This window comes from Vipera ursinii (assembly GCF_947247035.1).
Source record: "Vipera ursinii genome assembly, chromosome: 3".
NCBI lineage: Eukaryota > Metazoa > Chordata > Lepidosauria > Squamata > Viperidae > Vipera > Vipera ursinii.
Genome location: NC_139516.1, coordinates 86,816,287 through 86,829,393, shown reverse-complemented (window position 1 = coordinate 86,829,393; position 13,107 = coordinate 86,816,287). Strand labels below are relative to the sequence as shown.

Sequence of the window (13,107 nt, the reverse complement as noted above, 5' to 3'; positions counted from 1 at the left end):
TCATTGTCCTAAACTATGACGTTTAGTAGCCCGTGTGTTGCAAACAGCTTTCTAAGCACCTGGATGGTCCTAGCAGTAGTCATGATTGAAATTGGAATTACTTCCAGCCATTTAGAGTGGCTGTCGACCACTGTCAAAAATAGCTGTCCCTGAAAGGTCCCAGCAAAGTCACTGTGAATCCTTGACCACAGTGTATGAGTTTCCTCCCATCTGTGGACAGGAGCATGTGGCATTTCTGGTCTGGACTGTTCATACGTGTAACACCCATGTACTGTACTTGGGCCTCGATAGCCTTATCTAACCCTGGCCACCATAGGTAGCTTCATGCCAATGCCTTCATCCGGATTATGCCCGGATGTCCCTCAACCAGAGACTGAAGTACACGTTGCCTTAATGAACTGGGGACAATAACCCTGCTCCCCCATAAGATGCATCCCTTGTGAGCTGAAAGCTCGTGTCTACATGTGAAGTAGCTCTGGAACTCAGGTCCAGAGCTATTTTCAAGCCACCCAGTGTGAATCCATGATGAAAACCTACTTAAAAACTTGTCTGCAGCAGTTTCTGTAGCCACATCCCCAGCATGGAGGGGAAACTCAGGCAAATCCTGAATTGACAGAATGCGAGCTGCTGGAGCCGGATCTGGCTCTACCTGTGACAATGACAACCTGCTAAGGCCGTCTGCGTGGGCCATATCTTTGCCGGGTTTGTGAACCAGCCTGTAGCTGTAGGCTGACATAAAAATGGACCATCTTAACATTCTAGGGGACGGTATTTGAGGCGCCTGCCTATCCGTAGTAAATAACCCCAACAGTGGCTTGTGGTCAGTGAAGACCGTGAATTCCCTGCCATACAAGTAATCATGGAATTTCTTCATCCCAGCCACAATGGCCAAGGCCTCTTTGTTAATCTGAGCAAAATTGCGCTCAGCTGAGGACAATGTCCTTGAATAATAGGCAATGGGGATTTGAGTCCAATTACTTGACAAGTGGCTTAGAACTGCCCCTACCCCATAAGGGGATGCGTCACACGCAATGCACACAGGCAATGTTTCATTAAAGTGCGTAAGCACTGAATTGGAGGACAGTAGTGATTTAACTGTCCTAAAGCCATTTTCGTGAACCTTGGTCCACTTCCATGGGGTGTTTTCGTCTAAGAGCCGGTGTAACGGCTCTGCCACTGCAGCCTTGTTAAGAAGGAGCACATAGTAAAAATTAAGGAGACACAGGAATGCCTGAAGTTCCCCCTTGGACCTGGGGCTTGGTGCCAGCTGAATGGCCTTCAGCTTGGATTCTGCAGGGTGGATGCCTTCAGCATCAATACGGAATCCCATGAACTCAGTGGAAGGGACCCCAATGTTACATTTGTTTCTTTTTGAGTCCTGCTTTGCAGAACCGTTGAAGGACAGCTTTGAGCCTCCTTGCAAGCACCTCAGTGGACTCACCAGCGATGAGCACATCATTGAAATAAACCCCTGGAATGCCCTTGAGCATACGCTCCATAACTCCTTGAAAAATTCCTGGGGCTATGCTAACCCTGAATTGAAGGCATTTGACTTTAAAAGCCCCTTTGTGTGTCACAATTGTTTGTGCAGCCACTGTGGCCTCGTCCACAGGTACTGTAACTGCTGATAGTCCTGTGCTAAATCTAACTTAGCAAACATGGTACCCCCTTGCAGCGATGCCAAGATGTGGCTCACGACTGGTACTGGGTATGCGTGCTGCTTAAGTGCCCTATTTATGGTGCACTTGTAATCAGCACAAATTCTGACCTCCCCGTTGGCCTTTAGTGGCGTGACAATTGGGGTTTCCTATTCACCCCCATCTACGGGCTGTAGTACCTCCTGACTGACTAGCTTGTCCAGCTCTGCATCGATTTTGTGTTTTAGTGCAAATGGCACTCTACGGAGTTTGATCCCAATAGGCGTTACAACAGGATCAAGTTTAAAGGCTATCGTAGGGCCCTCAAATACTGATGCCAAGTTTGCTGCTTGTGTCCGGTGGATCCCGGTTACTTGAATGCCCAGAGCATCAAACCAATCAAGCTCTATTAAGCTCATTCTCTGGCCCTCCACCACAATCACATCTAAGGACCTCGAAAACCCCTTGAACTTGATGGCCAAGGTGGCCTTGCCTTTGACGGCTATTCAGGAATTCAGGAAGTCAGTCAGGATGATGTCGGATGGCCTAACCTTGTCCCACATCTTGCTGTGGTTGCACACGAACTGGAAAGTCTCCAGAGTAATGATGGATACAGCTGAACCAGTGTCCAGTTCCATCCTCTAAGGAACGCCTTGCAACTCGACTTGAAGCCAAAGTTTGGGCTTAAGGGGGCGGCGAGCTCCTGTACGGCAAACACTCTGACGGCTGGAGCAAAACCCTATTCTATGCACCCCTGGGGCCCCGGTACCTCTCCTGATCGGATCGTCCAATTGGTGGTCCTTCTGGCGACCTCTACAGACTGATGCAATGTGGCCAGTTTTCCCGCAGGCCCGATACGCGGCTTTCCGGAACCAGCAGTCCACTCATTGGTGGCAGTTGCCACAGCCCAAACACCGAGGGAAAGGAACTGCCTTGTAAGGGGGCTTCAGTTACTTGTCATGGTGACGTTGGATCTTGTCAACTTTGTGGTCGAAGTCGGCGTCTTCTGGAAGCTCGGCGTCCTCATGGTGGATGGCTTCCTCATGAGGAGTGCTTTTGGCAGGCTGTAAGGCCTTCACGGCTCTGCCGGCAGCTTCGTCTGCTATGACTTCTTTTAAGGCTACCTGGAGTGAGAGAGTCTCTTTTGTAAAATGTTTCTGTTGCAGGTCTCTGCTCCTTAGTCCTCAGACAAGTCGGTCTCAAAGCCTTTCTTCCAAGTCCAAAAATTGGCACAGGTGCAAAGCTTGTCTCAACGCCGCGATGAATTCCGTGGCCGTCTCTCCAGGTTGTTGAACTCGTTCGAAGGCGTGCCTCCAAGCAATTACCAACAGCTTGGGCTGGAAATGGTCACCAAGCTGTTTCTTCAGGTCCGTGTAAGTAACGGATTCCAGCGACTAAGTTCTCCATTATGTTGAATGTTGTAGGCCCACAGACACAGAGGAGAGTTGCGGCCTTCAGGCCATCTTCAGCAACTTGGTTGGCGTGGAGGTAGTTTTCTTCTTTTGAGATGTGGGATGACCATCTTTCTGGGTGAGTAACATCAAATTCCGCAAGCTTTCCGACTTTCACCATCGTAGGGAAATCTTTGTGGCTCATGCCTCTTGTTGCCTTGTCCTGCTTCTTCTGTAGGCCATGGGACTGGTCCGCAGGGTGGTGTGGTCGCTAGCATGGCTTGCTAGGCTGACTGAGGGGCGGGAACATGGTCCCTGCCAGGCGCTTTTCTGGCCTCACCCCCTAGTGACTTTCAGCTCTTCTGAAGAAGCAGGATCCCATCCTCGTCGCCAGTGTTGTGTAGTGAGTTCTTTTGGAGGCAGTAAGCGAGACGAGAGGTTGCAAACAGGAACGTTGCTTTATTGAGGCAAACAGGAACAGAACTGAGAACAGAGGCTTCTGCACAGCCACTTATACGGTTGGCCACTAGGCGGCTGCCAATAGGTTTAAAGGAACCAATTCCCGCCCGAAATCCTTCAATGATCTTCTTAGAGACAGCTTGTCTGGCAAGTCAGTGACCATTACACAGACACACCAATTGAGCAACCTTAAGCAGCATTTAAAAGACACGTGAAAGCAGTTCAAGTAAATCCCAATACATTACATAATCCTTGCATGATCCTCCACATGACCATTCAAAAGTAAATTCCACTGAGTGATATGGTATTTACTTCTAGTAAGCGTGCATAGAATTGCAATTTTATAAGGTGCAATTTTATATATATTTACCTAGGGGTAATGCCTCTTGTATTCTATGCGGTTTAAAATTATTATACTAAGATTGTTAGTTAACTCAGAAATAAAGATTATTTAGAAAGCTTCTTTTATGATAGGCTGTACCAACATCTGACTTGTGGATTACATTAAGTATAATCTTCTCTAATTAAATTATAAATCCCATTTGAAGACATGGGAACTGACTTGTTGCTATTCTTAACTACTATTAACTGTGTTTGTGACCTACTTTTGCTTTGGGTAGGATTTCTATAATCAGCAGGCCATGGATCTTTTTAATTATCAAAACTATAAACAAAACAAAAACAAATGCACTCCATTTAAATTCTGGATATTGGTTAATTATACAAGGATAAAACATCTTGGAATTTTTAGGATGCTAATTATACTTTTGAAAGGGTATAAAATATTAATTGTATTTATATGTGCAGACTTCCAAAATATTTACTGTAGTTATCATAATCCAACAATCCTACGTCTAAATAGGAGCAGTTTGCAATATTAGTTTTTAGATCCTCAGCATGAACTAAATCTATTCAAATACAATATACAGTACAGGGACTCCAGTACATATTTTTTTCCATCACAGGGTGGGTAGATAGGCTGTATTCAGATATTATCATGATTCTTATGATTCTCCAGTTCATGAATCAGAAACGTTATTCTGTTTTTCTGTTATGTCTGTGTCCATGTTTTCTCTTTCCTGCTTTAATGTTTGCTTTATAAGAACACTTGAGATTTATCAAAATAATAGTTTGCACCATATTGTAGCCTGCATATTGTGGTGAGAAAAGAACTTTCCAGATGAGGGCAGCTTCTGATCAAGCTGGGATTGGCAATTCTCATTAGGTTTGTTCAATCTAGTTTGCCACCTCAGTAGCAAAGTTTGTTGCAGTCCAATGAATAACAAAACATTGAGATGAGGGGAAGGAAAGGGAGGAGGAGAAGGAAGGGACGCATGAGCAAAATGCTTCCTTCTGATGCTCCAAACCAGTCAGCAATGGGACCTGTTTCCTCTTATTGTATATGTCGGCCTCTTAGCTTTCATTTTGAAATGTTTATGTGGACTATGATTTGGCTAAAATAGTGGCTAAGGGAGTGAAGGGTCTTATCAGATTCATTCATTGGTTGCTGGAATTGGGTATGTGTGGTTGCTGGAATTGGGTATGTGTAGTTTAACGAAGAGAAGGGCGAGGGGTGACACGATAGCAGTGTTCCAATATCTCAGGGGCTGCCACAAAGAAGAGGGAGCCAAAGCTATTCTCCAAAGCACCTGAAAGCAGGACAAGAAGCAATGGATGGAAACTAGTCAAGGAGAGAAGCAACCTAGAACTAAGGAGAAACTTCCTGACAGTTAGAACAATTAATCAGTGGAACAACCTGCCTCCAGAAGCAGTGAATGCTCCAACACTGGAAGTTTTTAAGAAGAGACTGGACAGCCATTTGCCTGAAATGGTATAGGGTTTCCTGCGTGAGCAGGGGGTTGGACTAGATGACCTCCAAGGTCCCTTCCAACAACTTCTTCTTCTTCTTCTTCTTCTTCTTCTTCTTCTTCTTCTTCTTCTTCCTTCTTCTTCCTTCTTCTTCCTTCTTCTTCCTTCTTCTTCTTCTTCTTCTTCTTCTTCTTCTTCTTCTTCTTCTTCTTATTATTATTATTATTATTATTATTATTATTATTATTATTATTATTATTCCTGCATCCCATCTCTCTCTTAGCCAGTATCCTACACATAGCAGGAATAACCTGGACTTTAAAAGCTGCACAGTTTGCACTGATTCATCCATTCCCAACCTGATGTATTCCAGGTGCTAAAAGCACCATTCAATAAGGAGAAAGGGCACATTCTGAGAAAGTGTGTAAGTGTGCATGCTGCACATAAAAATATTGTTCCAATATGTTCTGGGATTAGTTATGGTTAGGTTTTAATAGCAGTTCTCTCGGTGGTTAAAAAATGCAATGTCTCCCTCACAAAAAAAGATAATTCTTGAGGACCTAGCTTTTTCCTGCCGAAGAAAGTTTTATATCTGATTGGACAGCTGAAGCAACAGCAGCAGCATACATGACATTTATGAACTGGAATGTAAGAGTCATTTTGTTTTCATGACCTAAGGGCACTATTTGTTGATAGATAGCTATCCTTAAGATGTAACTAAGCTACATATGCCTGAGGATATGTATATATTAAGCGTATTAACTTACTCTTCATTTAGGAGAATGGTATACATTTTTAAATGATTGGCCACCATGATTAGCACACTTAAGGTTTTTCAATAGATAAGGTATATTGACCCAGGCCATCCGTGTTTCTAAGTCTGATATGAGAAACTTTACAAGATTTCAGTAAAGAAAAGGTATTTTAAGGCCTATTGGAGGTAAATAAATATTGGAATTGTTCTTTGTATTATTCACTTGATATTTTATCAGAAATAAAAGTGTATTTGTAGAACTTCTAAACATTTCATAAGCTAGATAAGAAACCGTTTTAAAGGACTGATGAGAAACACTTTAGTAAAATCAGAGATAAGATGATGAAGAGTTTTATTGTGGAGTTATTTGGAACTACATTCCCAAAATCAAGAATTCTGTTGAACATACAGAATTACACCTCTATAGAATAGTCAGTTACCTCAAGACTATTAAATGCAATTACCAATAGTGTCTCATACCTTGCATTTTAATTTTCTACTTACATTTGTCTATGCAAGCATCATTTTACTTGGCTGCCAAAATAAATCTTATGAATGGGTTTTGAAAAGGCTGTACCTTGCTTTTACGATGATTGTGTAATGCAAAATACAATGACCTTGTTTTTATATAAATCACTGCAATTTAAGTAGAGATATCTTCGGTTTCACTGCAGTATTACAGGCTTACAATATCTTACGTTTGTACCCAAACATACTCAATCTGATACTTGCCACATTACAAAACCAGCAACATTCCCACACTAAGATATTTTTTTTAAAAAAGAGCAAAGGTTGCATCGTTTAAGAATAACACTCAAAAATATCTTTGGCTTACCTCGTTTGTAATGGTATCTGCCACAAAAACATTGCCCGGCTATGAGAATTGAAAGAGTTTCTGAAAAGAAGTCCAGAGGAATGCCTTATCTCAGGAACAGTGAACACTTACCAAGCTCAGTTGTAAGGAGATTTTTTTTTTAATCCTTCAATTTAATGTGGAGCAGCTTTGTTTTCAAAATGTAAGCCCCATCGCAAGAAGGGAAAATTCTGCATTTAATAGTCCTGGCAAGAAGTTTATCAACCGATCTGAATGTCTGAAATGGCCAGAGTTCTGAAGTCCTATAAATCATAGCAAAATCAAGACATTACAAGTAATTGGGATAGCAAGTTAAGGAGGTTTTACTAAATACATGGAAGTACTTGATGCTGCAGTTTAAACATATTGAATACATTTTAGTAATATATAAATATTTCAATGTACTTATAGAATACACATTAATAGAGGTGGAAGGGACCTTGGAGATTTTCTAGCCCAGGGCTTTTGAATCTTTTCACCCATTGTGCCACTTTTAGGGTATGACAACATCCGAATACCACCAGTCGCCTAGCAAGGTGTCAAAAACTTGATGACCCTGCCCCCCAAAAATGAAAAAAGTGATGAAGTATAGGTAGTACTCAACTTACAACAGTTCGCTTGGTGACTGTTCGAAGTTACAATGGCACTGAAAAAAGTGCCCCCCCAAGCCAAAGCCGAGCAAGACACCTGCCTGCCCGCCCAGCGGCGCTCTTCCTCCTGTCCGAGGTCTTCACTGTTGTGAGCATTTCTGTTGAGGATTGGCAGCAGGGGTGGGGTGTTTGGTTTTTATCCCCCCCCCCCTCTGCTGGGTGGTTGCAGCAGGTTTTGGTTACCTCACATGGCCCTGGGACACTGTGACCATCACAAATTGAATACTACTCGGAGGCTCCAGCTGGTGCAGAATGCGGCCGTGCGGGTTGTGATGGGGGTGTCCCGATACTCCCATGTAACACCTCTGCTCCGCGAGCTGCATTGGCTTCCAGTTGTCTTTCGGGTGAGATTTAAGGTGCTGGTGATGACCTATAAAGCCCTAAATGGCATGGGTCCGGATTATTTACGGGAGTACCTTTTGCCGGCGTTAACTTCCCATCATCCTGTGCGCTCCCACAGAGAGGGCCTCCTCAGGGTGCCGTTGGTCAGGGAATGTCGACTGGCGGCCCCCAGAGGGAGAGCATTCTCTGTGGGCGCGCCTGCCCTCTGGAATCAGCTCCCTGTTGAGCTCCGGATGGCTCCCGACCTTTGCTCTTTTCGCCGCGACCTGAAGACTTGGCTATTTGAACTTGCCAGCCTGGAGTGAGGGACTGGGGTTTTAGATCTTAAATTTTAAATTTTACATTTTAGAACGTGTTTTATTGTTTAGGGCTACTTGGTTTAATTTATTTTAATTTTTGTATATTATGTATTGTATATAGTGTTTTAATTGCCCTGTACACCGCCCCGAGTCCTTCGGGAGAGGGGCGGTATATAAATCCAAATAATAAATAAATAAATATGAATCAGTTGCCAAGCATTTGAATGTAATTCACAAGACCCTGGAGATGCTGCAACATTCCAGCTGATCGGCGCTTCTTCTGGGCTCAGCAAAAGCACCAGGATCAGCGCCGAGCTCAAGCTGGAGCCTGGCACTGATCCTGGTGCTTCCACTGAGCCCTGACAGCTCTGCAACTCCAGCTGTCTCTTGCTCAGGCTTGTGCAGTACCGCCATTGGTTCAGCTCATTCCCTTCCCCCGCTACTACTTTTCTAGGATGGTCACGTACCACCTGCCAGGTGCCAATGTACCACAGGTGGTACCCGTACCACTGGTTGAAAAGCCCTGTTGTAGCCCAACCACCTGCTCAAGGAGACCCTATAGCAGGGGTCCCCAACCCCCGGTCCGTGGACCAGTACCATGCCGTGGCATGCCGGCAACCAGTCCGCACAAGCAAAACCACATCCACGGGATGCAGACAGCACACAAAACTACGCACCCCCCAGTCTGCGGAAAAACCTCTCTCCACACAACCAGTCCCTGGTGCCCAAAAGGTTGGAGACCTCTCCCCTATACCATTTTAGGCAAGTGGCTGGACAGTTAATAGCCCCCAATGATGAAGCACCCACAATTTCTGAAGACAAGCCATTTCACTGATTGTCTGTTAGGAAATTTCTCCTTAGTTCTAAGTTCCTTCTCTCCTTGATTAGTTTCCATCCATTGTTTCTTGTCTTGCCTTCTGGTGCTTTGGAAAATAAGGTTGATTCCCTCTTTGTGGCAGTCCCTCAAATATTGGAACACTATTATCATGTCACTCCTAGACCTTCTTTTCTCTAGAATAGTCATACCCAATTCCTACAACCATTCTTCATGTTTTAGTCTCTAGGCCCCTAATCATCGTTGCCGCTCTTCTCTGAACTCTTTCCAAAGTCTCAACATCTTTTTTTTATAATATGATGATGAAAACTAGATACAATATTTCTGATATGGTCTTACTAAGGCTTTATAAAGTTTGATCTTGACTCAAACCCACTCTTTATGCAACCAAGGATTACATTTGCTTTTTTGGCTACTGCGGCACTGCTGGCTCATAGTTAAATGATTGTCCACTGGGACACCAAGACCCTTTTTAAAGTTACTACTTTTGAGCCAAGTTTCATCTACTCTGTACTTGTATGTTTGTTTGTTTTTTGCCTAAGTGTAAAACCTTACTTTTCTCTATATTACATTTCATTTTGTTGGACAGGACCCAGTATTTGAGTCTGTCAAGATCCATTTGGATCCTGAGCTATCTTTTGCGGTGTTGGCTATTCCTGCCAGCTTATTGTCATTTGCAAATTTGATGAGTTTCCCTCATCTAAGTCAGTCTATTGCTTTGAATGTACTTACCATACCAATCTGACCAGCTGTATTTTATCATTCCAGCAGTACTGGACAAAGTATATAAATACAAATACTGTACACACCCTTATTCCTGTAGTAAACAGTCTTATGACAAAATTTAAATGGCTGATCAGTTAAGATCTTGATTTTGTTTAACTTTGCATATATATTTTGACAAAGCCACCAGATAACTATAGCTACTAGTAGGTATAGAGGCAAAAAGAAAAGAAATTATAATCCAAAGAAAATAAAAACATAGAAGAAATAAGAAAACATTGCCAAATATAGTCTACAAGTCACTATACCTCTCCAGACCTTTCTGTCATTGCAACACACATATACCTCTCCATCCATTGCCTTTTGTTCTTTTAAGCTTCTCACTCCTACCTTTGAGGATCTCATCAACATCATCCAGTTACAGTATTCTTGGTTTACTCTTTCATCTTCCTTCATATATTCATTTTACAGTTTGATCTTCATTCCTTCCTTCTATATAACCAAACGTCAATGTACTTATTTTGTAATGGTCACTCAGTTTTACATTCATTCAACCCCGTTCATTCTTAACCCCGTCTTGTTTTACTACACCCAAATTCTTAAGGATCTCATTCCCATGGCATTCAACTTAGTGTGTTTCTCCTGACATAACTTTCACTTCCCTGTAACAAACTGGGCAGAAGCACTCTCTGATCCATAGTGATTGCTTCTTTTTATAAACATTCATTTCTTGCAGCAGACCCCATACTATCTACTGCCTTTCTACCATCACTTGCAAGTTTTAAAAATTCCACATTTACCCATCTTTAGTCAAACATTTTAGAAGGTCCACACACAGTTGCTCGTTCTTTTAGCTGTTTGTATATGACCATTGATATATAACTATTAACCATTGATTCCATTTTCCCTTCCAGACACAACTCTATTGGTGCTTGATACATTAAGTTTCAGATTCATATTCCTTGCTGCATTAGATGTATATTTAATATTTGCATTATTTAGGTTGCCATGCAAAAATGCAGCATTATCTACGTACATGGAAAAGTATTATACATTTATGTCTGCATCTAAAACACATCAAATGTTAGCACAAGTCTTCCTTGATCTATTAATGCATAAACAACCAAGAGGATATTGCATAACTTTGTCAAAATACTTTATTTCAGTCACTGGCCAGCATTACATATGGTAACATAAAACACAGGAATAAAAGATAAATGAAACAAAATGGAGTAAAAGAACACAACCAGCATAGGTGAAACTTTGTCAATTCATTGTGAACACTGAGATTCTTAATCTACTTCAGAAAAGAACATAATACAAGAAACAGATAGACCGGAAAGTGACACTTATTATTCCGGCTCGCTGAATACTTTCTCAGCCAAGTTGACTATTAGTGTCAAATTATGCTTTCATATCCAGTACTACTGTTTGTGACTTGTTACAGTGAACTGGAGAGCATTTATTTGTCCAGAGTAGAGAAAAAACTAAATACAGACACTTACAACAATGCTTCAAGCTTTGGTTTATTCTTAAATTAAGTATCTATATTTCATACTCTGCAGTCTTAATAAACCATTTATACTTGGATATGGACTCTTTTCACTGTTGCACTCTGACATAAGTAGGCTTCCATGAGAAAAAAAAATACAATTGAACAAATGAAGTAGATTATAAGGTTTTTTGAGTGCACTTCATATTAGCTGCTTTTACATTTGGAATGCATTTAAATACTCTTGAGAAAAATGAAATAATAATAATAATAAAAAATTAACTTCAATATTCTTCACAGCTTTTTTCATTCCATGTTTTAAAATGTCTGTACAGATATTTATAAAAATAATTTCAATATGGCACAAAGGTGAAATCCTCAAGGAAAAAAAAAAACAGTTCCAGAAGTTTTGAGTGCCCTATACAAAATGAGCTTCCCTGTGTTCCAGTTCTTGCATCCGCTTTGGCCTTAATCTCTGATAAGTGGGCTTCAAGTCTGCAGGGGACAGGGTTTCAGAACTAGGTTTTTGTTGCTTTCCATGTTGGCTAGAAGAATCCAAAGAGCCATGATCAAGGGCAGGATTCACACCCAGTTCTGGCACCTCCTCTTGGATTATTGCTGTACAGGGTTTGGATGCAGAACTCTCATCATTTGGTTTGGCCTTATTGCTGGATGGTGGTCTATAAAATGTTCCTGCTGGTGGTTGTAAGCTTCTTGGCATTCTCAAAGTAGCAATAGGACTAGAGGCTGTGGAATGAGTTTCTCCTGCAGTCTTTGCAACCCTGACTGGTCCTGTATATGGCTTACCAGGAAGTATGGCATTCATTGAATTGCTAACAAGGTTGCTAGATGCATTTAAGGCACATATATTTACAGTCTCTTGTATTAGGTTTTCCTGGGATATATTGGTCATAATCTTTGCTGTCTTTGATGTTATATCATATTGTTTATATTGCTTGTCCCAAGTCTTTTTCTGAGTTTGAGGGTCATAACAAGAGAGTCTACAGCCAGCATTAAGAGAGGGAAGTGATTGTGTCTCAGAAATCTCTTCAATAATAGGACTTTTCCCAAGCTTGTCTGGGCTCAGGCATGCATTTTGGGAGTTTCGTTCGTTTAAAATACAAGAAGGAAGCATTGATCCTAAGGGTAAACTCACAGGACGAAGGAATGGCTTTGCCTTTTGAGGGCGCAACTGAACTTTGGTTATTTGACGATTAGGTTTTATTAACCGATTGCTTTTAACACCATCCTCACTTTCAAGGTCATGCTTCCCATTGTCTTGATCTGAAACCGGAGTTGCTTTATTTTCTAGGGAGGAAAGAAATGTTTCGAGTGTCATCAAAAAGTATGAATATTGAATACTGACTAGAAAAGATACACATTTCAGAGAATCACATTTCTTATTTATGTCTCTTCTTACACTCTGTTGTTTTATAACAATTATGCCTGAAAGACAGATCAGCCAACTCCAGAATCCCATTCTATTTCTTGTATTTATTAACATTCATCTTCCTCAACATAATTTAAGAAGGAAGGAACTCTCCTACAACTGTTTTGCAAGAAGCTATCCACAATGGAATTTCATCCCCCGGTTTGTTTTTGTTAGTAGAATGAACACAAACATTTTATATTTGTTTTTTTTAACTTAAGCTTCTCCAACTTTGCATTCTCCAGATGGAATCACTTGTTGGGAATTTCAAGTGGTTGAATTCCTAACATATCTGGACAGACAGCTCATTAGATGAAAGTCAGGCTAAATAATTGCAGAATTAACATGGTAAAAAAATTCAAATGAAGGATTGCTACAACTAGGCCCTACATAAAGATGTTTTCATTGTTCAGATTTATTGCTATATTGGATAG

The 13,107-nt window shown here is 41.5% G+C and overlaps 1 protein-coding gene across 4 annotated transcripts in view; it reads right to left on the bottom strand.

The window, feature by feature from the left end:
- Positions 1-10,891: 10,891 nt before the first annotated feature.
- The window catches only part of ARHGAP29 (Rho GTPase activating protein 29), a 55,162-nt gene continuing 52,946 nt past the window's right edge, over positions 10,892-13,107 (bottom strand). For all 4 annotated transcript variants that reach the window (XM_083359050.1, XM_083359051.1, XM_083359053.1 and 1 more), the window contains exon 24: positions 10,892-12,552. In XM_083359050.1, the coding sequence (XP_083215176.1) occupies positions 11,663-12,552 (890 nt within the window). In that variant the 3' untranslated portion in view covers positions 10,892-11,662. The remainder of the gene's footprint in view (positions 12,553-13,107) is intronic.